Source organism: Syngnathus floridae, chromosome 13, assembly GCF_059516105.1.
Source record: "Syngnathus floridae isolate MCC-2025c chromosome 13, RoL_Sflo_1.0, whole genome shotgun sequence".
In the NCBI taxonomy this organism is placed as follows: Eukaryota; Metazoa; Chordata; class Actinopteri; order Syngnathiformes; family Syngnathidae; genus Syngnathus; species Syngnathus floridae.
Genome location: NC_142425.1, coordinates 2,293,244 through 2,319,473, shown reverse-complemented (window position 1 = coordinate 2,319,473; position 26,230 = coordinate 2,293,244). Strand labels below are relative to the sequence as shown.

The 26,230-nt window shown below is 51.7% G+C and overlaps 5 protein-coding genes across 11 annotated transcripts; 3 read left to right on the top strand and 2 right to left on the bottom strand.

Annotated features, from left to right (window-relative positions):
• The first annotated feature begins 2,347 nt into the window (after positions 1-2,347).
• LOC148388026 (uncharacterized) lies at positions 2,348-5,460 on the top strand. The gene has a single exon (XM_088393197.1). It carries the CDS (start codon positions 2,491-2,493, stop codon positions 4,921-4,923), a length of 2,433 nt encoding a protein of 810 aa, XP_088249323.1. The 5' UTR covers positions 2,348-2,490; the 3' UTR covers positions 4,924-5,460.
• Positions 5,461-5,830: 370 nt separating this feature from the next.
• On the bottom strand, positions 5,831-16,145 carry zbtb37 (zinc finger and BTB domain containing 37). 5 transcript variants are annotated; one of them, XM_088393217.1, is made up of 5 exons: positions 15,593-15,715; positions 10,086-10,624; positions 8,783-9,611; positions 8,605-8,698; positions 5,831-8,144 (listed from the first exon to the last, which is right to left on the bottom strand). In XM_088393217.1, the coding sequence occupies exons 3-5, from the start codon at positions 9,550-9,552 to the stop codon at positions 7,671-7,673; spliced, it is 1,338 nt and encodes a 445-aa protein (XP_088249343.1). In that variant the 5' UTR covers positions 9,553-9,611; positions 10,086-10,624; positions 15,593-15,715; the 3' UTR covers positions 5,831-7,670. The 5 variants fall into 5 exon arrangements, 4 of the variants coding, with proteins under 4 accessions (XP_088249343.1, XP_088249344.1, XP_088249341.1 ...); XM_088393218.1 differs by lacking the exon at positions 15,593-15,715 and having other exon boundaries at positions 10,086-10,167; positions 10,292-10,496; XM_088393215.1 differs by lacking the exon at positions 10,086-10,624 and having other exon boundaries at positions 15,593-16,142.
• On the bottom strand, positions 10,691-15,578 carry s1pr1 (sphingosine-1-phosphate receptor 1). Of its 2 annotated transcripts, XM_088393220.1 has the most exons (2): positions 12,624-15,578; positions 10,691-12,532 (listed from the first exon to the last, which is right to left on the bottom strand). In XM_088393220.1, exon 2 carries the CDS (start codon positions 12,376-12,378, stop codon positions 11,545-11,547), a length of 834 nt encoding a protein of 277 aa, XP_088249346.1. In that variant the 5' UTR covers positions 12,379-12,532; positions 12,624-15,578; the 3' UTR covers positions 10,691-11,544. The 2 variants fall into 2 exon arrangements, with proteins under 2 accessions (XP_088249346.1, XP_088249345.1); XM_088393219.1 differs by having other exon boundaries at positions 10,691-15,578.
• Positions 16,015-18,603, top strand: dph5 (diphthamide biosynthesis 5). 2 transcript variants are annotated; one of them, XM_088393221.1, is made up of 7 exons: positions 16,019-16,465; positions 17,137-17,261; positions 17,332-17,440; positions 17,653-17,773; positions 17,898-17,937; positions 17,998-18,101; positions 18,172-18,603. In XM_088393221.1, the coding sequence occupies exons 1-7, from the start codon at positions 16,331-16,333 to the stop codon at positions 18,423-18,425; spliced, it is 888 nt and encodes a 295-aa protein (XP_088249347.1). In that variant the 5' UTR covers positions 16,019-16,330; the 3' UTR covers positions 18,426-18,603. The 2 variants fall into 2 exon arrangements, with proteins under 2 accessions (XP_088249348.1, XP_088249347.1); XM_088393222.1 differs by lacking the exon at positions 17,332-17,440 and having other exon boundaries at positions 16,015-16,465; positions 17,137-17,294.
• Positions 18,604-18,976: 373 nt separating this feature from the next.
• On the top strand, positions 18,977-26,065 carry tmem259 (transmembrane protein 259). The gene is made up of 12 exons (XM_088393213.1): positions 18,977-19,569; positions 19,841-20,139; positions 20,659-20,946; positions 21,420-21,504; positions 21,564-21,674; positions 21,745-21,867; positions 21,950-22,050; positions 22,287-22,344; positions 24,237-24,320; positions 24,489-24,621; positions 24,699-24,798; positions 25,215-26,065. The coding sequence occupies exons 2-12, from the start codon at positions 19,927-19,929 to the stop codon at positions 25,710-25,712; spliced, it is 1,794 nt and encodes a 597-aa protein (XP_088249339.1). The 5' UTR covers positions 18,977-19,569; positions 19,841-19,926; the 3' UTR covers positions 25,713-26,065.
• Positions 26,066-26,230: the final 165 nt, after the last annotated feature.

Sequence of the window (26,230 nt, the reverse complement as noted above, 5' to 3'; positions counted from 1 at the left end):
TGTCCAGGAGATGCTATCATTCTTGGGGTTATGCGGCTATAGCAGACACTACATACCCTGCTTTGCCGACAAAACCGGTGTCCTCCGAGCCCTGATCCGTGAACAGGGGGCCAGGAATCTCAAGGCTTGCCTGGTTTGGACACCGGAGGCTGCCGAAGTCTTTGTGTCACTGGTGCAGGAGCTGGCCTCTGCTGCGGCTTTGGCCACTCCTGATTACACCCTGCCCTTCCATTTAGATGTCTCCGTTTCAGGAAAAGTTGTGAATGGAGCTCTGTACCAGAAAATGCAGCATGGACGTGCAGTGCTGATGTATTGCAGCGTCCCCTTGGACAACATTGAGCAACGACAACCCGACTGTTCCAGATATGCTGCTGGTCTGGCGAAGATCTTACTCAAAACAGCCCACACGGTCATGGGACATCCCATCTATGTGTTAACTGATCATGCGGTATCCTCATTTGTCGCGTCAGCGGCATTCACGTTGACTCCGCTGCGACAAACACGGTTGTTGAAAATATTGACTGCTCCAAATGTCAACTATGTCCATTCCGGAGTGAACATGGCGGATCAATTGTTGGTGGGTCCACATGAGTGTGCATTAAAGGTCCAGACAGTGACAAAAGTCCGACCTGACCTCTATTCCACTCCGCTCGGGCACGGTCGGGTGGTGTTCACTGATGGCTGCTGTTGGAGAGACAAAGAGGGCTCCCTCCATGCGGCCGCGGCTGCGGTCGAGTGGAGGGATGGTTCCTTCCAGCCTCTTAAAGTGATGAAGCTCACCACCCGCCCATCAGCCCAGGCGGCAGAAGTCTTTGCCTTGGTGTTAGCCTTGCGGCAGTGTAAGGGGGAAGCCGTGACCATCTATTCTGACTCTGCCTATGCGGTGTCGGCGGCCTTAATCGATCTGGTAGGGTGGCTACAGAACGGGTTCACAACGGCCAGAGGCCCGGAGATTGCACACAAGGACTTGATGTTGCAGCTGTTTGAGGCGTTGAAATACCCAAGCGAGGTGGCCGTTGTCAAAGTGCCTGGTCACTCTAAAGCTGACACCCTAGTGGCCAGGGGAAACCAAGCGGCTGATGAATTGGCCAAACAGACGGCCGGGTACGGCAGGGCAGCGGACATGATGGTGTCCCACGGTCCAGTGATTGTGGACGGGGAACACCCCGACTCCTGTTTGCCTCTGTCGCTTTCACATGCCGATCTGTGTGCCGCCCAGGATGCCGCGTCCCCGCAACAAAAATCAGTCTGGCTGGCAGCAAAGGCTGTCAAACGATCAGATGGCTTGTGGGTAGGACCCAAAGGCCAGCCCGCTCTTCCGGAAGGTAGGCTAATGGCAGAGGTCCTGGCACAAGCACACACACCTTCCCATGTGGGCCACCATGCCATGATGATCCATCTCCGGAGTTGGTGGCATCCCAGACTCTCGGACGTGGTCTGGAATTTCGTTGCGGATTGTGAGTCCTGCCAGACGTTCAATGCACGCCCTACGTTGAAGCCAAAGCCCGGCCTGTTTCAGCCGGCCCCGTGGCCGGGGGCAGAGGTGATCATTGATTTTACCGACATGAGTACAAGAGTGAATGGGAAACGCTTTTTGCTTGTGATGGTTGACGCTTACTCAGGCTGGCCTGAGGCATATCCGTGCTCAAAAGAAGATTCTACTGCTGTGATCAAGGCTTTGATCACCCATTACATCCCCACGCATGGTTTCCCGGCCCTGATCCGCTCTGACAATGGTACACACTTTAACAACAAAGCCTTGGCCAAGGTAGAATCAATTTTGGGGTTGAAGCATCGATTCGGCTGTGTCTACCATCCTCAGAGTCAGGGCGGAGTTGAACGTATGAATCGAACACTAAAGGAGAAATTAGCCAAAATTATGGCTCAAACGACAATGAATTGGCTCCAAGCGCTCCCGCTTGCCTTGTTGTCTGTGCGGCAATCCGTTAACAGGCGCACTGGATTCGCACCATTTGAATTGATGACGGGTCGTCTAATGCCGGGACCAGCAACGACGCTCGTCCCACCAGAGGATGTTACGGTACCAAATTTGTCTCATGCAGCATACTGGTCCTATTTGTCTGCTTTGGTGTCCAGTGTTTCTGCACAGATTGGAGAGAAATCCGCTGCGGCTGCGGCGGAGGAAGGCGTGTCGGCGGAGAAACAGCTCACGCCGTACGTGTACGTCCGAGTCATCTCCAGAAAGTGGACGGACCCCCGGTGGAAGGGCCCCTTTCGTGTCTTGGCCAGGACGTCTCACGCGGCCCAGCTCGACTTCAAAGGACGCCGGTGGTATCACTACTCACAACTCCGTCCGGCCCCAGAGTTTGTTCCGTCAGGATGAAGGTATTCCTGTTTGGCCGTGTCCCGGACCCGGCCAAAGGGGGGGGAACAGAAGGAACAATACGGAAAAGGAAAGGTTTTTGGGAATTTTCAGAATTATTTTTAGTAGGAGTGCTATGTGTGAGTTGTCTTTTTGTGTGGGCATTGATGACAATTGATGAGACCATCCAGCAGAAAACGTCCCAAATTCAAAATTCACCCACCAACAGACAATACCGATGCAGAGGAAAAGTAGTCTATGAAGCTGAGGTGAACACAACAGAAGAGCTCTCACGAGAGGAACAGGAAGGTTTGAGACAGAGATGTGACAGCAAAAATTGGCAAACGTATGTCACGTTGTCTAATTGGACAGAGACCAACCAAACCTTACATGACAAATTGGAAAAGTACCAGAGAAGGGTGTGGAGGAACCAAATTCAACAAGTAAAGAAAGTATTGGATTTAGCCCCACCCGATAGAGAAGGGACATGTATTTACCAATGTAAAGAAGATGGACAGTTTGTTGTTGCTTCGTGTCATGGACAAAAGAAGTTAACATATGGAGAAATGTGGTTGTTTTATTCTCAATGCTCAGGGAATGAGTTTGGTTTGTTCTCGGTTGAGAGGGCATTGGAGAGTCACGGCATACAATTATCCACTCAGATGACGCAGATGGCGGTGAAGGTAAGTAAAGGGAGGTTGAACGATAAATTGAAAAACCCCGCCCCAATCAAGGAACCATTGTGGTACTGTAATGGAACAGGGTGCCCCACAGCATATTACAATGTGTCTGAGTACCATTTAAACATCCGGTCCAAAAGACAAGTGGTGACTGGGGTCACTCAGACACACCGCGGGCTCTGCGAACCGGTTCAATCATTCAAATGGGGGATCCAGGTTTGCATCCCTAAAAATGTGACAGTACAAATTACCATACCGTTTGATAGTTTGGTAAACGGGCAGATTAGAGGACAAGATTATCGGGATTATGATTGGTATTTGACCAATGAGTTGGTAAACAGGGGTTGGAAAAATTTGGTATGGGACACCAAAGATTGGTATAAATCATGGGGGACTAGTGTTCAAGCGAAACAACATCAGCAAATGATAAAAGGGGACAAAACACAGACAGGCATCACCTTGTGGGTTAATACTTCGCACGATTTACATTTGGGAAGCCGCACAATTGGATGCTGGGGTTTCCAGTTAAACATATATATGTATGGATACCCGTATTGGCAGGTGTTCCTATGTCAAGGTGAGGATGCCGAACAAGAAATATCCTTGAGTCCCTCGACAAACCCTCGAATCCTCGCAAAAGCAGTCAGGAGCGTAGATGATTGGTTTAGGATCACCACGGGAGTCACTGCTATAAATAATAATTGGCTTTTGATGGCAGAACAAGCTGCTAATACTACTGGTGAAGATTGTGTGGTCTGTCTTAAGGCAAGAGTAGTGTTGAAAATTGTACCAGCGGCAGTAGAATCATCTTGTATCTTACAGGTGTTGACCCAGCCCAGTACTAGTGGTAATTGTTTGATTTATGAGGATATTTTCCCAGTCGTAGGCTTGGAAAAAAGAAAGCCCATTTTTGACAACCATGTGACTCAACAAAATATGACATGTTTAAAGTTAAACGGAACCGGCATAAGTATTGGGACAATAGATCCCACATGGTGCAAAGTCAATTTGTCACTGAATGTAACCTCTCCTCTCTCTCGTGCAGACATCTGGTTGTGGTGTGGTGATGACAAATTATATGATCGCTTGCCGAAGAACGCATCAGGTATCTGTGCCCTCGTGTCTTTGATAATGCCTGTGGTGGTTGTCCCCATTGAAATACAGAATCTCAATTGGGACCTGGAGTTCCCACTGGCGGAGCTCCTGAAGCGAGCCAAAAGAGACGTTTTGCCCCCGTGGTTGAACGACGACGATCCAACATATATTGACGCTATAGGAGTGCCCCGGGGTGTACCAGATGAGTATAAACTCGCTAATCAAGTGGCCTCGGGATTCGAAAGTATCTTCCTATGGATCACCCCCAATAAAAATGTAGACCGTATTAATTACGTTCATTACAATGTCCAACGACTGGGTAATTATACAGCTGAATCATTCGCCGCAGTTCATGAACAATTGGCTGCAACGTCGTTAATGGCGTTCCAAAATAGAATTGCGTTGGACATGCTATTGGCTAAGGAACATGGTGTATGTGGAATGTTTGGTGATGCATGTTGTACTTTTATCCCAAACAACACGGCACCAGGGGGCCGACTGACCAGGGCGTTGGAAGGACTAAGGACACTGAACAAAAAGATGAAAGATCATTCAGGTGTACACACCGATATTTGGTCTGATTGGATGAAAGCGTTTGGAAACTGGAAAGGGCTCATCATGTCTGTGCTTGTTGCTGTGGCTATTTTCACTACAATTATGATGTTATGCGGTTGTTGTTGTATTCCATGTATTAGATCACTCACTGTCCGGTTGATCGAGAAAACCGTTGGCCCGTTGCCACCGATGGGGCAATATACCCTGTTGACTCAACATGAGCCGCAGGGGGAAGGAAGGATCGACACCGCGCTGGTGGCTGTTTGCTAGGGTAACGGGTGATGACCTCATAAATGAGGTCATGAGAGGGAATAAAGGGAAATGTGCTTTTGGGAGTTTGCAAACATATTTTAAGGTTGTGTTAAACTTATAATCATATTAATATCTAGTATTGAAGTGCTCGTGTGGATTGGTGGGGGCCGAGGAATGTGCAGGCAAACTGCATGAACTTGTTTTCTTGGAAGTGTTGTGTATAGGCCCAGACAGGGAGTACCGGACGAGATAATCTCAAGGTCGGTGAGAAAGGAGAACAACAGCACATCTATGGGACTGGGCATCGAGGGGAAAACCCAACCGCCTGACCTCAGCGACACCTGGACGGGGAGGAGATGGCCATCCACCAATCATCTCACAATATTTTGCATGCTTTAATATTCATATTGTGTTTCTTTAAAACTGGGCAACCCGGAAGAATGTGTCGTCTTTTGGTGGTCACAAAAACGCACGAGTTTTAGTGTGAGGGACCCGGGACCCAGGCCTGTATTAGTGCGCTTTGTCAGGAATAAATAATTGGTAAATTTGGTCTAATTGATCTACTGGTCTTCTCTTTGACAGAACGAACTCGCAAAATTGTTAGGTGCGCCAGTGTGTGGATTAGGACATTGCAATTTATGTGTTAAGTGTTGATCGCAATTTGGAGTCAGATCAATAACTAGAATCCGTAACCTAACATGCCTCAAGTCGTCACGCTGGAAAAGCACTCATTAGCGTCTCCGCCCCTCACATGCATTGTGTTGAATTGCTTATTCATGCAGGTCAGTTAAAGAGAGTATCACGGTCTAGAAAAGATTGATTTGTTTTTTTGGTTTCCTAATAGAGCAACCCTGTAAATTTTTTGATGACCATTTTTGTTGATGAGAATATAGCTGTCATTGAGCACAAACATAGCATTCAGTAGTTAAAAGCAAATTTACACATCTGTTTTTAATTTGTTAACACTGTACATTTTTCATGTTCACTCGAGAATAAAGCACACCTAAAAAATGTTTGTGTTTGGTCAAATCCTTCCACGGACCCGCCTCCAAAATAAAAACCTGTCTGCACTGACATTGTCGGTCAAATTTGTTTTTGTTGCACGTGAAAGAAGTTTGACTCTGGGTCCGTTCCATCAAACGTTTTACTTCCTGCTTGTTGAAATATTCTTAGTGGAGTAGTCAATCAATCAAAATGAAAAAAACAAAACAAGAAAAAAAGATGGGAGGTGGAGTCAAAGGGGGGAGGACATGCGAACGGCTAACTACGGCCAGACCCGGAACAGGCTCAAAACTGAGCGGGTATGTGTGGAGAGACCTGATCGGGAACTTTGAGCTTTGAGGTAATGTGTTAGGAGGAGGTGGCTAGGCCAAACGGGTTGAGGTGTTGTGGTCTTGAACTAGGGATGTTGGTCCACTTTAGCGCTGTGCTATGTATGCAAATCCAGTTCCGTATGTGTCTTCGCTCGCCAGCTTGCTTGTCTCTTGGAGAATGAGGAGCCCAACCTTCGATACTCATCAGCGTAGTGGGCGGAGCGATGGTGGTCTTCTCTGTCGGTAATGAGCTGAGATTCGGCTTTTTGAATCTTGGCTGCTTAGATTGTGCTTTGGCTCTTGGAGTCACCAGCTCGGCAAGCAAAACAATTAAACAAACAATGCTCGTCGACACTGGCTTTCTTTTAGCAGTGCCGAATTTCTCACAAACTCTCAAATTGGTCTGAGTGAAAATGGTGACCTCAGCATGCAAGTAGCAATCTTTTTGGGGTCACTTCTCACAAAAGCACCTGATGAAAATGACATGCACTTTCCAAATACACAACAGAAAGCTTGGTCGTGTCAGCTCTCGTTTGGCTTTCGAGTCCTCATGAATTTTACAGTCACAAGTCAACAGCCTTCATCTTTGAAAATGCTTGAGTGTTTTTCTATAAAAAGTCTTTTAAGTGCTGAAGTTGCACGGTGGCCATCTTTGCTTTGATTGCCAGGATGTCAAAGGGAAGTGCATTTGCTAGCCTCATACGCTGGCTGCATTGGCGTTGACGAGCCGTTAGCTTCTGCGGTGTAGCTAGTAAATTAAACAAGCTTCGTCACCCAGGCAGCTAAAAAAACCTTGTTAGCCAACTCCATGTGACTCACTAGCTAACCAGCTGTCGGAGCAGTTGGCTTGGATTAGCACAAAAAAAACAAGACATTTGACAGCAGTTTGTCCTTGAGTTATTGGAATTGGACTCAGACATAAGTCTCAGTGTGAAGATGAGCACGGTGTGTCCCCGGTGGCGATGAGAGGTAACTCAGCATATCAGCTTACCCGAGGTGAAGTTAGCTTTGGCACATTGAGACCCAAACTCAACGACGACGGCCCTGAAGGAGGTTGCGTGGGTTGCAATTAGTGCCGGTGCTAACACAGAAGCTAACAGGCGCCACTGCGCTAGATTGTTGGGGGGCAAGGATGTGATTTGTGAGGTCATGAGGAGGAAGTGAGACGGTATGGCCGTTGAGGTGAGTGCGGTATTGGGAACGCTGCGTGGCATCAGGCGGAGCGGGCCGCATTGCATGCGTCGACTGACTTCAGGTTTGCATCTGTCCGGCCCCGTAATGGAGTTTGACAACCCGCGACGTATGAGCGGTGCCTCCGTGCCCGGCGCCAAAGTTGCCACCACCCGGCAACGTGTCCCAGGGGCGCCTCTCAAGCGGCGTCAGTCGGGCTTTGCGTCAGTCAGGCCCTGTAGTTGGCATGGCTGCCGGCGCCGCCAAGGAGGAACCCCGTGGTTAGTCAGGTCCCGTGGTGGAGACGGACCCGTGGGGGCCCTCGGCGGGCGGCACCACGCCAGCTCCCTCGGGTTCCTCCTGCCCTGAGGAGGCCCCCCTGGCGCTGAGCGAGGCAGTGGTGGTCTCGGGCGAGGCGCTTTGGGCGTCATGTCCCGGATGGTTCTTGCGCAGGTGTTGGTTGAGGATGGCCTGGAAAGGGAAGCTCTTGGCGCACAGGCGGCACGTGAAGGGTTTGTTGCCGGTGTGTTTGCGGATGTGGTACTCCAGCTGATCCTTGCGCGTGTACTTCTTCCCACACAGACGGCATACGAAGGGCGTGATGCCCATGTGAAGACGCATGTGGCGGTCCAGACTTCCCTTCTGGTTGAACGACTTGCAGCAGTAGATGCAGGTCAGTCGTGGGTTGTAGCGGAACCAGCGCTCTCCCACCGGGTCCCTGGCGTAGTCCTCGTACGACCCTGCCGCCTCTTCGCCCTAGCCCCCAGACAAACGTGTGGTCAGTCACAACCTCTCCAAAGAAAATGTTTTCATTTTTTTAGTGGCAGTACAAATCAAGTGAAGCAACACCTGGATATTCTGGGTTCACTTCTCACCAATTCAGCTGAATGCCTGCGTAATCTTACGACTGCGTGAAAGTGCCATATCCGCCTGTTTTGGTCCATCTCAGGGGGTGTCCATCTTGCCAAATGAGTGCCCAGGGGCTCAGTTTGCTCTCAGTAACTGATGTCATCTTCAGCCGACAGCAAGTGGTGTAATGGCCGCCTCCTGAGATGCAGCTCCAAAAGGCAACGTTTCGACTTGTGCCGGGCGCATAGAACCGATTACTGTCTAGGAAACTTGACTTGCCCTTGAAGGCAGGCCAAGACCTTGTGTAAAAGATAAATAAAGCCACCTTGTGGCAACTGTGCCAAAATGTTGTGTGACGTAATGTGACCTGGGAGTTGGCATGTCGCAGGTTTTGGCTTCTGCTCGGAGATTCGCTTTTGGCTCGTTGACGCTCAGCAGGGATGAGGACGCTGCCTGTGGGACTGTATGCACACACACACACAGGCGCACCTCAATGCAGGTGAACGTGCGCTGCCGCGACCATCGCCAAGGTGTGCATCACTCACCTGTCGGTGTCACAGAGGCTGCTGGAGGGCCGAGCCCCGCCCAAGGCCTCGGCACCAGCACCCCCCCCTTTGTCATTTGGGCCTGAGCCGTCCTGGCTGCGCCCCACCCCAATCCGCCGCTCTGTCCACTCCGTTTTGATGGAGAGTCCGCCGGCGGCATCGTCGGCCTCGCCACCCGTCTCGACGTACCACTGGCCAGCCCTGTCAACGTGGAGCAGCGCTTGTCCGCGGCGCCGAGCCGACGGGCTGCGCTGAGCCGACGGGCTGTGCTGAGCCGACGGGCTGTGCAGCGCCTCCTCTTCCCGGGTGGGCGCCTCCAGGCCGCGAGCCAGCGGCGCTGACACCTCCCGCTCGGCCAGCGGGTGAACCGGATCAGCCGGGCTGATCTTAAGGTGGATGCCCTCCAAGATGTGTGTGCAGCGATCGATGACTTCCTGCATCTGCAGGAAGCTGGCGGCCGTCAGGTAGCTGATGATGTCACACAGCTGCAGGCGCAGGCGTCCCGTGTAGCAAAAGCCCAGAAGCTGCTCGAAAACGGATGCATTGCGGATCACTGACAGCGACACGGTGCTCATCTGGCTCAGGGACATGTGATCCCGGAAGTAGGGCGAACTGGCAGCCAGGACCACCTTGTGGGCCCGAAAACTCTGGCCCTGAACATGGACCACAATGTCGCACAGCCGCCCTTGGACCCGCAGTTGGTTGAGGTGGGACAGCACCGAATTGCTGAAGTCCGGGACGTCCAGTTGAATGCTGGCCGAGCGCTCCATGGCGCCGCCTGCCTGGCCCTTGGTCCGGCCTACGTCTGGCCCCACCTCCTGCGGGAATTCTACAAACAACAGGACATGTAGACAACATGAGTAGACATTTATCTGTCCTGTTTGTCAGCCCCCCCCCCCCAACCCAAAAAAAAGTTACGATTTGGGGGGTGCGTCACTCAACTTTGTTGTTCTCTCCATGTGACAACAGCGCGCAAACCACACGCAATATGCTTGGCACTATGAGCGGATAGCCTATCCGTGTTTGGCCCGGTGAATTCAAGCAAGGCGCTCGTGGCGCTCCTCCATGCTTTTGCTTTTCTCCTGGCTACTTAACATGCAGTCAGCGCAAGGTGCAGAAAGACCACCTCGTGCAGCTGGATCACGTCGGAACGTGTCAAAATGTTCTGTCCATCAAGTTGGAGGGACGGCTACGCTCCGCGTGCACACGTGAAAGGAATCATATGTTCGGAGTCCGAAGTTCGGACGTACTTCTTTTCCATGTCCAGAAAACAGCAGGAAGGGTAAGCGCGCCAAGTACTCACGATGTGGCGATTCCGGAGGGGAATCTCCCACGCCCTCCACGGTGATGGTCAGCTGTTGCGTGACGTCATAAAGGAGGGCTCCCTGTTAGATCCAGTGAGCGGGTGTTCCACAACCATCAGAACTTCCGCTGAGCTAACACATGCTAGCATCCGTCGGTGGGCTCGCCGTAACCTCGACGTGAATCCGCGGACGGACAGTGCATCACCTGGATGGACCAACGCAGTTCGGCTCTGCTGTTCTATTCCCCTCGTGCTCCCGAGACAGACGCTGGCGTCGGCTTCAAGGCCTCCGATCCACTGCTGTCATTTCGGTTCGGCGTTCACGCTCGCTTCCGATGCTCCGGCCGCCAAGGCGGCTGGCTGGTCGTCATCCTGCTAGCGGACGCTGCACCGCCGACGGAGGAAGGAGGAAGAGAAGAAGAAAAGGCGCGTACGCGGCATGCTGGGAGATGAAGTTTGTGCCTCGGAAGGCGGCCGCCCTCCACACGCCTTGCGCACTGCAACTCCCGGCATGCATTTGGAGCTCTGGCGAACTCTCCCTGCGCGCGAGACAAGACGTGGAAATGTTTAAAAAATGTGTGTGCGTGTGTGTGACACTCGCACGTGTGAGACAGACAGAGGGAGATAGACAGAGAGAAACAGAGGTTTTTTCCAACACTGGTCTGGATCTTTGAAGTGTGAGGAGCCACGAAGGTCAGACAATTTGATAAAGAGTAGTTTTCTATTTGATTTTTTTATTAAGTGCTAATGAGGTTACGGAGACGATCAGTCAACACGTCCCCGGAGATGACAGCAGGTTACCATGGGAACGCTCCAATTACATAATATAAGGACTTGGAAAAGTCGAGTGGCTTCAAGCGAAGCGTCAAATGCTTCAAGACACTGAGAAAACCACATTGACAAAATGAGTTGCGTAACAAGATGTGCCAAAAGGTGTGCAAGATGACGAATGGCTCACAAAGTTGAAGAACATTCTCAAAGTGTTGGAGTGACTTATCTAAAGGCTGTTCTGCGGACTAACGGGACAAACTCCCATGTGGTCGGAGGGAAGGCAGAGGTCAACAGCTCAGTGGCCTAGTGGTAGAGTGTCTGCCCTGAGACTGGAAGGTTGTGGGTTCAAACCCCGTCTGGGTCATACCAAAGACTATAAGAATGGAACCTATTGCCTCCCTGCTTGGCACTTGGAATTGGGAGGTTAGTTCACCAAATGATTCCCGTGCGCGGCACCGTTGCTGCTCCCTGCTCCCCTCGGGGACGGATCAAAATCACACGGGGATGGGTTAAATGCAGAGGACAAATTTCACCACACACAGATGTGTGTGTGACGATCATTGGAACTTTAACTTTTAAATTGCTCAGGGAGGCGGAAAAGAGGTCAGACCAGGTGCCGGCAGGTTGGGACCGGACGCGGAGGCCAAGCTTGGGCCAAGGCAGCCTTCCCCCAACGTACCCCGGCCTTTCAGCTGGAGAACAGGGTGGGGTGGATCGGCGGTGGCACCTCCTCGCCGTCAGGGCGCGGGGAGTTCTCAGAGCGGCTGAGGCCGAACTCGGCAGCAGCGTGCAGGCGGGCTGATCCGCACAGCAGCGTCTGCAGAAAGGCGCGGCGCATCTCGTTGCTGGTCAGCGTGTAGATGAGCGGGTTGGTGGCCGAGTTGAGGACGGCCAGGGCCAGGAACCACTCGGCCTGGTAGAGGACGGCGCAGCCGTGCACGCGGCAAGCAGCATCCAGCAGCAGCAGCACAAAGAGTGGTGCCCAGCAGGCAATGAAGCAACTCAGCACAACAACCACCGTCCGCAGCAGCGCCATGGAGCGTGAGGCCAGCCGGCGGCTGTGGCGCCTGCGCACCAGGGCGTAGATGCGGGCGTATAGCGCCACAATGGCCATCAGGATGACGCTGAAGACACTAGTGCAGAAGAGGATGTAGGTCTTGTGGTAGAGCGGTAGCACAGTGGAGCAGCACTCCAGCCGCCCAATGCAGTTCCAGCCCATCAGGGGCAGGCTGCCCAGCACGCCTGCCACCATCCACACGGCGCTGATGAGTGGGAAGACACGGCTGGCGCGCCCACCCCCGTCGTGAACCTTCATCTTCACCATGGTGAGGTGGCGCTCCACGGCGATGGCCAGTAAGCTGAAGACGGACGCCGCCAGTGCCACAAACACGGAGCCCTCGCGCAGGAACCACTGGGTGGGCGTCAGCCGGTAGGTGTTGGCGCCCGACAGCAGGATGTTGGCGCCGTACACCATGCCTGCCAGGAGGTCCGACAGCGCCAGGTTGCCCAGGAAGTAGAACATGGGCTTGTGGAACTTCTTGGTCCTCCAGATGGTGGCCAGGACCAGTAGGTTCTCCAGGACAATCAGGCAGCACACCGCCAGGAAGACCGCCGAGTCGGCCTTCAGGCCTGGGGCGCCATCTCGCGGCCGGAGCTTGCCCGTGTAGTTGTAGTGCCTGGCGATCAGGCCAGATAGGACGGGGTCGGCCATGGCACCCCTTTCCCCTTCTCCGCGCTACCTGCTCCCAAGCGACGCCGTCGTCTTACCTTCACTGCGACATGACCAGGTCCCGCCGCATCCTGATTGCAGGGGGAGTACAACAAGAAGACGCTGGGCCGAACAGGATCTGACGGGTCGTGATCCACTTTCAAGCAAAGTCAAGACAAGTGGGAATAAAGAGATGTCAAAAAGCCAAAGGAGAGTGGACAAAAAGAGAGTGGACAAAAACTTCCCATGAAAAAACCAAAAAGTTCCCACCAGTCAGCCTTTAGCAGGGAGACTGAGGCGATGACCGATGAAAGAGACGTGCCTTGTTGTTGTTTTTCATCCAAACTGAAACTGACGTATGGTGCAAAAAGCAGCGCAAGATGCGCGATGACGTCACGCCGAGCAAGCTTTCAAAGTGCGTAAAAGATGCAGTCTTCTTTTTCCCTTTCGCTTGAAAGAAAATGGAAAGAAAATGCTCAGCAGCCTCACCGCTCCGCATGCAAGCGCGCGCGAGCTTGTGCCAGGAAGCAGCCGCGCGCACACATGCAGAAGGAGGCGGGGTGGCTTGGCCTCAATTGCATCAATCTTCATTGTCTTTTTCAGATGGTGCCTATTAACATGACATTAAAGACTCAATTCAGTATTTGGCATGTATGATTGATGAAAACATGCTGAATAGCAAACCAATTGCCTCAAAATGTGATGAGAATACTTTTATAGGACATGTGTGCTATGCAGCTAAAGTCCAAAAGGAGTTTACTCCAGGCTCTCACTTTGCCAATGTTGCCGCCTGACAGTCAGAGCGTATGCGAGGCTGGCAGTTGGACACGTGAGTGAACTTGCACGCTCAGTTTGCTCCTGACAGAGTGAACATGCTGAAAGGGTGGCGGTAGGGGTACTGGCTTGGGTTCGGGGCTTTGTGGCCAACAAAAGGTCTGAGTCCACATAGCTGAGTGTCACCATGGTAACCAATGGAGAAGTACAGCAGAAAACCACAAGTTAGGTCATCAGGAATTAGGACTTCACAAGTCCTGGTTGTGGTCCAGGGTTACTCAGGTTCTGTTTCGGGATCTTTTGCAAAAAAACCCCCCCGCAAAACAGAGATGATCTTTATGTGTGCGCATGTAAGCGAATGTGTGTGGGTGGTGATTCATGTTGGTTGCCATGGCATTGCTGTCAATGTAGCAATGAGGGGACATGCTAAGCGCACCTGTGGGCGGGGCCACGTAGCAGGTAGGTCACATGGCAAGGTTGATTTGAGCTAGGCCGCAATCAACCTTGCATGCTGGCAACTTGAGTATTTTTGGTCTCGTTCCGCCACACTCAACGTTGGACATCCGGTCTGGTCCGGCGCGGCTGAGAGGGAGGAGCCAAGGCTGCCTCCAAAGGGTCCTCTTAGCATTCAAGAATGCTCATTAAAATGCAGAGTCCCTCGATGGGCCCCCTTAATGGACCCCCTTTGTCAGCTTTGTGTGGGGCCGCAAAGAGGGAATGGAGGATGGGTTCGCTCTCCGTCCCATCCAGATGTCAGCCTTCCCCTCAGCCCCCATCACTCATGAGTGGGCAGCGCTCCCCGACCAGCACACACAGACAAAAGCAACAAAGATTGGGTCAGCGTCGGGAAGAAGTTGCATTTTACGATTCGGCTGCCACGGGTCATGTGATACAAAACCTGCCCAACCCCCCAAAAAGAATCCAAGAGACAACATTGGCAGGAAAGTGACACAGAACTGGCCCAGCGCCAACAAAGCCAGTGGTTGGCCCCCAAAAGTTGGTACCTCGCTTACGCTTCCATCAAACTGATGTCTTTGTCAAGCGGCACCTTCCGCAATAAGCGAAACAGCTCGCTTTGCTTGACTTATTTCATTTTGGAAGCTCTCAAAGAGACCGAAACTGACCGAGAGTGCAAGAAAGTAAGACGGGGAAGAGCAGAGGAAGCGAGGAAGAGCATGAAAAATAGCGGATACGCACTGACGTCACAGATCGGGGCAGCCATTATTGTTTGGGTGGCAAAAAGCCTCGTCCACTGCCACTAGACTCGTGAGGATGGCGGCCTGGGTGGTGGGTGTCGTGAGTGATTATTTCGTCCAGTTGGACCAAGAAAGCCGCAAGAGATACATTGAAAAGTTGAAAAAATATAACATTCGTGTTGATCCGCTGTGGAAACCAAGTAAGAATGCCACCAGCTCAAGCGTAGCAGGAGCTGGGACAGCAAGCGTTTGTTCCTCCGATAAGGCGACTTCTCCGCCAGTAACATATCCAGACATTTACTACTATTTGATAGGTTGTTCAAGTCCATATACCAAGGAAGACCTCAGAGCCTACAAGAGTTTGCAACGATATCGCTACCTGACGGCTGGTTATGTCCATTCCGTTGAGTCACAGCTAGTGGAGCGAAACGGAGAAGATGCCAGTCATGGTAGTACATAATATAATAATAATATATTATAATTGTAGAAATGTTAACAATTTAAGTATTAGAAACTAGCAATTGGACAAACATACTGTAATGAAGCTGTGTAATTATGCATTCCTTAGGTCATGGCTGAGTAGCAGCAAGAAAAAGGGAATATCGAATAAATAATAATAAACTTTATTACAGGCTCTTGGCGCACAGGGTAAAAACCAAACATCACATACATTAAAATAAATAAAGAGTACATTTCAAATGTTATGGAGGCACTCATGCCAGCGTCCTCTAATGGTGGATGTGTACTTTATAGCACTACATCCAGTATACCTCACAGTTGAATGTTGACGTCAATAAAACAAAATTAGGTACTTCCCACAAAGTGATCTGAGCAGATGTAAGAATGGATAGTTGGCTTCCAAACCTTGGAGCTGTTGCGGCCATGTTCCGCCCTACGAAGCGCCGCAACCCAGCTATCAAGATTCAAGAGTTTTTTATTCGCCATGTTTGAGCGTGCCAAACAAGGAATTTGACTTCGGTAAATCACAGCCTCTGTTCAACATTTAGGTGACTAACAACAACACTCAAAATAAGACAAAGAAACAGAGAGCGACTCACCGTGGCAGCCATCCGCGGCGCCATTAGATGACGTATCCTTTCTGGTCTTGTCCGCAGGGAACGGATACAGCTTCTTGGCATCGCCTTTTTGGAAGCGATAGGCACGTCCTATGGCACAACAACTCTTCACCATGGTCAAAGTTGCACCGTAACAACTCTGCCACGATCTGCCACCGATAAAATGCTAAAAAAAAAATGCCCCAGTACACGTATCTCTAAAGCTCAATTCAGCCTAGGCCCTGTTAGCGTCCGCCGCTTTTTGCCACCCAAACAAACCGTAAGCCGGTCTGTGACGTCACGTGCATAGCCCCTATTAAAAGAGCGCGTGAGAAAGCGGCGGATGTAGCGCAGGACAGAAAGAAAGCATAAGGGGAAGGGTAAACAGGAGGGACGGTGTCATCTGGCTGACGTGCGGTGAGACAAGGCACTAGTCGTAAATGGGAGTCGCTGATGGTGTGGGGCTGCACTTGCCAGTCATGTGTGCCGACAACGTGATTTCGATTCCTGTATGTGACGGTGTGAATGTATGCGTGTGTGACGAAAAAAAAAAGGCACTGGTCGTAAAGGCACCCTAAGTGTCGTGAAACGTCAACGCTTGACGGCAGACGCAAATCAAGCAGTGAGGATTTGTCAACACGTGAGAGAAAACGAAGACTACGAGAAAGAGTGGAGTGACGTCGGGGATAAAGGCCAAGTGTGGTGCGGTGCTTTTTGTGCCGGTCGTCTCTCCCGGGTGAAATGCTGTACCTGGTCGGGCTGGGCCTCGGGGACGCCACTGACATCACCGTGAAAGGGTTGCAGGTGGTGAGAAAATGCTCGCGCGTCTACTTGGAGGCTTACACGTCCACGTTGAGTGTGGGCAAGGAGGCTCTGGTCAGTTGCTTTTCTCACTCTCCACGCACCAACACACGAAGACATGCATAACGTTTAGAGGGAGAAAGCGCGCTGTGTCGAGGCGGTGAGCACCAGACGAGAGGCTCACAAACAGTCGACGAGAGCAGCAGTGCCTCCAACGTGGCGATGCCAACGAGCATGTCCCGAAAAGAGACCGGTTGAAGTTCCTCGGTAGTCGCTTGGATCACTGATTACTCGTTTAAACGAGACCCGGTTTAACTTCCAATCATAGAAGGTAAATCATTGTCGTCATGCTCCACAAAAGCAGACTTAGCTTCAAAATTCCACATATGCTAACATCTGCTCATTCGTCAGCAGATGTTCCCTAGAAAACCAGGAGCTGAATTTCCATTGACGTGTGTTCTGCCCTGTCGCTTTGAATTAGCATGAAGCGACGCAAATTTCAATTTGGTCCAATTATTTTTCTCCCTGATTAACGGAGAAAAAATAGGCGATGGATTTGTGTGTTTTCTTGAATGGTTATTTCGTCCTATATGTCACATTAGCTGCTTTACATGCAGCTTCAATATCACGTAAGCTTGTTTGATGCCCCCCACCCCGCCCCCTCACTAACGTCAACAAACAGCTCGAGTGCGACGTGAGCCTCTTTCATGCTGTTAGTGCGCTCACGGGCACAGGACGTTTTTCAGGAGGAGTTTTACGGGAAGGAGCTGACGCTGGCCGAGCGAGATCTGGTAGAGCAGGAAGCCGACGAGATCCTGAAGCACGCCAAGGAGACGGACGTGGCCTTCCTGGTGGTGGGCGACCCCTTCGGGTGGGGGACCGTGGCCGGACACCCGCCTGTCACGTAATGGGCCTTCTCACGTATGCTTTTTGATCGTCAGAGCCACCACTCATAGCGATCTGGTCTTGAGGGCGGTGCGCGCTGGGATCCCGTACCAGGTGGTCCACAACGCGTCGGTCATGAACGCCGTGGGCTGCTGCGGCCTGCAGGTGTGCCGTTCCACTTTGGAATCTGCCACCGGGTGCCGACCGGTCCGCGTTGAGCACCCACCGGCCTTTGAATGCTCACAAGCAAAATGTTTCCATTCGTACGGTCTGGGCCACTCCTGAGTTAGGAGTGGCTGGTGCCTCCTCACCCTTGTGAATAGCGAGGCTCGGAAATCGGCTTCATGAGCTCATATTTACGCCTGTGTGTGCGTCAGATGTACAACTTTGGAGAGACGGTGTCGGTGGTCTTCTGGACCGATTCGTGGAGACCCGAAAGCTTCTACGACAAAATCCTGCAGAACCGAGCGGCCGGCCTGCACACGCTCTGCTTGCTGGGTAAGCTCCGCCCGCTATGCTAACATACGCGCCTCTCTAGAACTGGCCCAGGGATGGCGCACGTTAGCATTAGCGCCTCGCCACGCAGTACCTGACTTGCTTTTCCCCCCCCGCACTTTTGCAGACCTGAAAGTGAAAGAGCAATCGTTGGAGAACTTGATGAGGTAAGCAGAGTGATGACCCTGTCATCGACGGGCCAGGATTGACGGGCACTGTCGTTTCAGAGGCAAGAAGATCTACGAACCTCCGCGCTTCATGACCGCGGCGCAAGCGGCTGGTCAGCTGCTGGAAATCATCAGGCGGCGGAACGAGTGTGGCCAGGATCCTGGTGAGTGATGGCCGTTGTGCCACAGCCGCCTTCCCGACGGCCAGTCGGTGACACGCGCTACCGTGCGCAGGTCTGACAGAGGACACACTGTGCGTGGGTGTGGCCCGACTGGGTGCCGCCGACCAGGAGATCCGCACGGCCACCTTGGCGCAGATGAGCTTGTGCGATCTGGGCGCGCCGCTCCATTCATTGGTCATCATCGGCAGGCTCCACCCCCTAGAGGCCGACATGTTGCGTCTCCATGCGCGAGACTGCGACGCCACCCTGACGCACCTCCGACGCGTCGAGGGCTCCGAACACACTGCGGCGCCTGGATGTCATTGACAACTTGACACACACAGGGCCCGACAACGATGACCCGGCCGGTGCCCTGCCAAGCTTACTGAGGCTGAGCCCGACTTTTTTCAATGAAAGCAGCACAGTCTTGCTTTTGACCCCAAATATTTGGACATTTGTCCACGGAAATAGGAACTCAAATAAAAAAAATACATGCATCATTCAATTGGCTCCACTCAGCCAAAAGCGGTGGCACTCTGATGACTTTGGCGTTGACAGAAGAATAAGAAAGCTGATGAATTGGCATCAGGGTGCCCACGGGCCAGGTTTGCCACGTCACGCAACCTAAGCCAGAAACGGGCGAGTCGTGTGATTCGTAACGCGAGTCCAAGGGCAGGTCCCTGGATGTCAATTTCAGGCGATGCTGCTCCATAATGGCAAAACGGGCGGGTTCACCAAATCTGACATGAGCCAGCACGTGTGTGTGGGGTTCCTATTTTTTTGTTTTAGGCAATGGGGTGGGGGGTGATAGTGGTTGGAGCGCTGGAGTGGGCAGCGGGGGGGGGGGGGGCTGTTGGTGAGAGCGCAAAATCCCGGACAATTTTGAAATTGCCCCCGGACATTTTTTTTAGGTCTCAAAAGTAGGACACGTCCGGTAAAAGAAAAGGACGTCTGATCATCATAGCTAAATGCAGTCTTCTCCAATATATCGAGCGATAAACCGATAAAATAATGGACCAAAAATATGACAAAACGCGCGTGACACAAATCTTTGCTTGCAAACTTAATAACCATCCATGATGAAAGGATCCTATCTTTCCTACTTAGGCGTGTGTACTTAATATGAACACGAACGGGTTTCGACTCCTCATTTTGGGAAAGCCGTAGTTCCGGTAAATTCACGTACTTCCGGTCTGCTGCGTTTGCAGTCAGTTGAGCTCACCGCTCAGAAATGTCGGAACTTTAGCGTCTCGAGTGCGATTCGAGGTTCTCTGACCACTCACGGCGGACTTGCTTGACTTGTTTCCCTCGCTACGTGTGGCTAGTAACGGCTGAAGTAAGCTAAGAGAAGCTAAGCGTGTGAGCCGACGAGCTCGCGTTTGACGGAATCCGCTCGTCCGTTCCCGTAGTTTGGTGAAAACCTGGGGAAGAAATCTAAAGTATGGGATCCAATGGGCACTGCCAATAACAGGTAAGTGCGTATGCGGATCCGGTGGAACGTTGTTGTTTTTCGGAGGAGCGAGCCATAAGGGGACACGATCGAACCGCTGGATGTTGAGTCAGGCCTGACTTGGTTCCGCCATCACGAAAACAGACCCTCGCAGAGGTCACGTGATTTGTTTGCATTGGTCAACAAAGAAATGTTTGACCACTTTGATTTATTCACTCGACAACAACTAACTGCACTGTGTGAATTGCCGTCATCAGTTGCGTGTACTTGCCTTGTCCAATCTGTGTTGTAGACCAAAGACAGGAAGAGGATCGCATCTAGATGCCATGCTAACCTAGAATCTTCCGGACGCCGTGACGTTACACCCCCGCCATTGAGATGTCTGAGAACCAGGCCAACAACAACAACATCCCGCTCAACAATAACAACATGGGGCCTAACAGGATCCGGAACCCCAACATCAACCAGAACCCCCTCATCAATGTTCGAGACCGCCTCTTCCATGCACTCTTCTTCAAGATGGCCGTCACTTATGCCCGCCTCTTCCCGCCGTCCTTCAGGAGGGTCTTTGAATTCTTCGTGCTGCTCAAGGTGACCTCACTTGACTTTTCACCCTTCTTCTTATACATTAAAACAAACCGTAGTCGTAGCGCTGTACTTAAAGGACTAATAATCACAATCCGACATTATTCCTTTTAAATGAAAAAAAAAACGGTCGTTGACTCTGAAACACACCTGCCGAGGCGGTGCTGCTGTTTTTTTTCTTCAAAAAGCAAGCGGTCACGCAGTCCTTTTGTTGGTGGCGGCAAGTTGTGTGCAGTTGCGCTCCGAATCCAACTTGCTAGTACGACGAGCTACACACAGGGATTCCCACTAGCCAAGCGCTCGAGAAAGGGGAGCACCGAGGCGGGCGACAAATTGGAATCTCGCCGTCGCGGCGTGCTTGATGGCGCTTGGCTGATGGTTGAAAGTGTCAAAGCCCAAATTAGAATAAAAAACAACCGCGGCTGTCAGTCTATCCGCTCTGTCGGCGAGTACGCTCGCCGCAATCGCTTTCAAATCCCGGGTGGCGGCAGCACTCGTGATTCAGACGCGTTTGCTGGTCACCAGGCTCTCTTCGTCCTTTTCATCCTGGCCTACATCCACATTGCCTTCTCCCGCTCACCCATCAACTGCCTGGAGGGAGTGAGGGAGCACTGGCCCCGGGACGGCATCTTGCGCGTGGAGATCCAGAGGAACTCCAGCCGACCACCCGTCTTCCTGCAGTTCTTCCGCTTGCAGGAGGAGGGCCGAGGAGGGGGACCCGCCGTTGCCGCGCTCAGTCTGGCAGCGCTGCAAGAGGAAGAGGAGGACGAAGACGAGATGATGCTGGGAACGTTTGACAACAGTTCGGTGCAGGTGAGCCTAAGACCAACTGCTCGCTCGCGCGCTGCCGCTGGATCCCCAAATTGGGCTCACCGGAGCCCTTCTGACACAAAATGGTGGACTCAAGCTTGTGATCATCTTCTGAGTTAGGACCCAAAACCAAGATTCAAAGTTCATTAGATTTGACACACACTGCTTCTGTTGACCAGTCATTCATTGATTTTGTTTTTGAGACAAGCCACGCTTCGGCCAAGCAACTGTGAACGTTACCTACCGCTGGTTTAAGCACAACCGACCTTGCCCAAGAATGACGTTCGAGCGGTGCATAATTTGAGTGCCACTGAATGAGGAAGCGCTCTGGTAGAAAAGCGCGGTCTTCCAAACGGGCCCCTGCTCTCGTGTCAATACGACAGGGGAGCCAAAAGAGGCTGCTTTACATGGCAATCGGTATCGGGCCGACCGATTCCACGGCAGCCGAAGTCTGAGCTCAAATGTTCCGCCGGCAGTTTGAGCTGGACACCGAACCCCGTCCGGAGCTGCTGGGAGGGGCCAACAAAAGCCAGGACCTTTCCTTCAGTCACTCGGCCAAAGGTGGGTGGTGTGGCTCGGCCTCCCTGCTGGCCGCTTGTCGTGACACTTTACTCCCTCAGCCTGGCCTCAGGAGGAGTACATGGTGGAATATTCGCTGGAGTACGGCTTCCTGCGGCTGTCGCAGGGCACGCGGCAGAGACTCAACATCCCGGTCATGATCGTCACCTTGGGTGAGATGCCGTTTGGTAATGTCCCACCCCCTCCACCCGCCAGTGAGCCAAACGCCGCTTTGCCTTTCAGATCCCACCAAGGACGAGTGCTTTGGCGACAGCTTCAGTCGCTTACTGCTGGACGAGTTTTTAGGCTATGACGACATTCTGATGTCCAGCGTCAAAGCGCTGGCGGAGAATGAGGAAAACAAAGGTGACGGACGGATGGCGGTGTGCACGGCCGATTGCCATGTCGAGTTCTCAGCGATGATGAAGCCTCGTGTGCTTGTGCCAAGGCTTCCTAAGGAACGTGGTCTCTGGAGAACATTACCGCTTTGTCAGCATGTGGATGGCCAGGACCTCCTACCTGGCTGCCTTCGTCATCATGGTTATCTTTGTAAGCCCACGCCGGTTCGTCCCAGTCTAGCCAGTCCGTAGCTAGTAGAACGTCACCACTTTTTCTTTCTTTTGGTCTGGAACAGCGAGGCATCCCTTTTTCTGTCTTTCTACCAATTTTTTTAAAGGCGGGAACTGCGTGGGGGGGGGGGGGGGGGGGGGTGCTTCCAGCTTTCATCTTTGGTTTTGGCTTTGAGTGGTCAGCGGACAGGAGGTGACATTTGTGGTGTTTTTCAGACTCTGTCGGTGTCCATGCTGCTCCGGTATTCTCACCACCAGATCTTCGTCTTCATCGGTGAGTTGCTCTGTATGAAAAACAAATGCATTCTATACATGCTAGAACAGGGGTCGGGAACCTTTTTGACTAAGAGAGCCATAAAAGCTAAATATTTGGAAATGTGTTTCAGTGAGAGCCATATATTTTAAAAGTAAATTCAACTAAATGTCAGCATAGTAAGTCTCTGAATTTACTTTTTTAAACAAAGTTATAATACTCACCATGAATGCAACTTCTGGTGCTGCATAGATTTGCTGATGTCTTTGTAGTCTGGTTGATACTTGGTGAGGTTAACCTTTCATCTGTTAAACGTGATCGTAGATTGTTCTTGATGTTGATGTTTTTTTCATGATGGTACGATCATGAGCAGTTCTTGTCGACAGAGGCATGTCTTGTATCCGTTTGAATGTCTTGTCTTTGTTCAGAAGATCATCAAAACATACATTGGCTACATCCAGCACGAACGTTTTAGCATACTCGTCATTTGTGAATGGATTTCCGTTCCTCACTATTGCTAAAGATCCAGCAAAGCTAGCGGAATGATAGTCACCTTGCTGGGTCCATACGTGAAGTTGCTGCTGGCTAGCTTGCACCCTGCTCTTGGCACGCTTCCTTTCTGCTCTCTCCCGCGGGGTATTTTGATGCAAAGGTAGCATGGCGCGTGTCACAGTGCTGCTTTACATTCGACCGTTTCATTGTGCAATTTTGTCATTGCAAATTAGACACACCGCAGAACCTGCTCTCTCAACAAAGGCGAATTCTTCGGTCCATTCATTCAGAAATGTACTTCATTGATGCAATTTTGTCATTGCAAATTAGACACACCGCAAAACCTGCTCTCTCCACAAAGGCGAATTCTTCGGTCCATTCATTCTGAAATGTACGATACTTGTCATCTTTTTTTCCTTTTCGCCATCTTTGTCGAAGGGTTAGCTTTGAGCTAATCACTGAGCAGATTGATTCAAAAGGGGGCGGACCTGTAGGTTATTATCCAATTAAAACAATAGACAGTAGCTGCTCCTGAGCTAATGACCGAGCAAACTAATTCTAAAGAGGGCGTTTACCTGGAGGCTTTTATCCAATTAAATCAATGGACAATTGCTCCTGCAGCCAACTGCAGGCCTGAACAGGATTTAGCCGCGGAAAATCGATGGCTGGATTAAAACATGTGATAATGTTTTATCTGAAGAGCTGAGATCTGCAAGCCAGATGCAATCATTAAAAGAGCCACACCTGGCTCGACCCATAGGTTCCCGACCCCTGCGCTAGAAGGTCAAGCTGCCGTTCCTTCCAGTGTACCCGCCTCGGCCACCAGGCGGCGGTACAACGTAGTCTTGCAGACTCAAGCTACTACTTTCTAGTAGTCTACCTTCTCATTTGGAGTGGACAAAGAACACAGCATCACCCTTCCTAAAAGAATGGCCAAAGTTGTTTTTTTGTTTTTGTTTTTTTAAATTGAAAAGCGCAAAAAAACGGCGCAAACACGGATCACATGCACGACTAATTTCAGGTAAGGGCCATATTGAATGACGTAGCGTTTTTTTCCAGAGGTGGCCAACATCCCAAGGAGACTCTTTTTTTTGGTGTCAAAGGGTGACTGTTTTCAGAGGGCGACAACCTGCTTGTGAATGTTGTTGTATTAACTGCTGTCCCACCGTTTTAGGCTCAAATAGCCGCCGCTTCAAAAACTACAAGCAAGCACTAGCATGAGCATATCAATGGCATCACATGTAGCAATCTTGAGCGCACATTTTGAAGCTATTCCACTCCCAGTTGAAGTTTACGCAAAACATCTGGTTCTCAAAAAACACTGGTTGGGTAGCCCGTCGGCTCGGACGTCTCTTGGTGTGACTCAGCAGCCCAACGCACAATATGTTTTCTCTCTGGGTTCGGCACCCGGCTTGTCTCAGTGGACCTCCTTCAGATGTTGGAGATGAACATGACCATCGCCTTTCCGGCAGCACCCCTGCTCACCGTCATCCTCGCCCTCGTCGGTGAGTTGACCCACCGCCGCTAGAGGTGGAGCCGTTATTTTGTCACTGCCGCTCGCCGGAAGTTTTCCGCTAACCTGCCGCAAGCTCTGGATTTTGAAGCATGCCAAAGCGTATTGTGACTCGAGAGAATGACAACTTTGCCGCTGTGCCTTCCTGTCGTATTGTCAGGTATGGAGGCCATCATGTCTGAATTTTTCAACGACACCACGACAGCCTTTTACATCATTCTCATTGTGTGGTTAGCCGATCAGTATGACGCCATCTGCTGCCACACCAACACCAGCAAACGCCATTGGCTGAGGTGAGTCGCCCAGCGTCCGGTCGGCACCACCCTGGCTGGCCCCTTCTCCACCAACCCCGCTCCTTCTTGCCTTTCAGGTTCTTCTATTTGTATCACTTTGCCTTCTACGCGTATCATTACCGCTTCAACGGCCAATACAGCAGCCTGGCGCTGGTCACGTCCTGGCTCTTCATCCAGGTCAGTCGTCGTGGTTGCCGCTCGTCAGCTCACACAAAGATGAAAAGTCAAGCGACGGTTGACCAAGCTCGACCGAGAGGCGGCGAGGCAGGCGATGAGGCTAGCGACACGTCGCGCTGATGGGGCAATTGCAAGGGGCAATTGCTTTGTTTCTGTCCGGCGAGGCCCCTTGGGCAAAACTTGTTGTCGTGACAACCCAGCCTCGGCCAAAAAGACGTCATTCCATTGTCCTGCGCAAACGGAGTCGAACGATGATGGCTCGTAATCGGTAGTAAACCATTAGCGCTAGACGATTTTGGGACAACTTAAAGCGGGGGGTGGGGGGGGGACAAAAAAAAAAACTTATTGCAAAAGAAGGGAGGCCATATGGCCCCACCTACTGCTAGCTAATTCCGCTCTTGTTGCTCTTTTGGCAGCACTCCATGATCTACTTCTTCCACCACTATGAGCTGCCCGCAATCTTGCAACAGATCCGCATCCAGGAGATGCTCCTGCACAACCAGCAGGCAGGTAACGCCAACCAGACTGCACTGCAGGACAGCCTCAACAACAACGCCACCGCCGGGCCGCAACCGCCACTGGCGGAGCCCGCCGATGCCAGGCTCGTTCCGGTCTCCTCAGTCGTCCTCCGGCCGCCGCCCGAAAGTCCAGTGGCGCCGGCCTCCACTAGCGAGGTCCGCTCTGAGCTCAACTGGGTTGCACAGACGGCTGCCATCATCACTGAAGCGCTGGCATCCTCCGGCCAGGAGGACCCGGCCGACGTCAGCCGTGTGGCCGACTTGTGGATGGCCGAAGCCAGCCGAGAGGGGGGGCCAGGTGAAGAAAGTCAGCCTACGGTCGGGGAGGCAGGAAGCACCGCCCCCGTGACCCAAACAGACTGCAGTGCGCAGCAAAGCTCCACCTGCACATCTTGAGGTGCTGGCCAAAGCGGAAGATGCCAATCATCACCAGCTGCAGGCTGAGCAATGAGCAACAACATCATCAATAAACACACATTGAAATGGTCAGAGATATGTTCGGTCACCATGGAACCTGTGGCCTCGCCAGACTTAGATAAGTGGCTGGGGGCCATTCCCTACCTGCCAAATGCATTTCAATGGGACATTAGTGCGCTTTATACATTAAATGACGTCAGGAAATGCCTTCCAATGTACACAATTGAAAGTGGACTTAAACAGCTCCCCACGCACGCACACTTGTACTCGTTTTTCCTCGACCCTAGCTATTTTGATTCCCTTGTCAAACAAAGCATTGGCACCCAACACGAGACCTTGTTTTAGTTTTTTTTCCACTTGCTGACGTCACGAGATTATTTGATCATGTGAAATCTCGTCCCTGTAATCGTTGCGACGTCGAGTTTGGCACATTTTGTATCAAATGAGTGGCGTTGGGCGTTCTATTTTCGCCAATAGCGTCGCGACATTTAACTGGG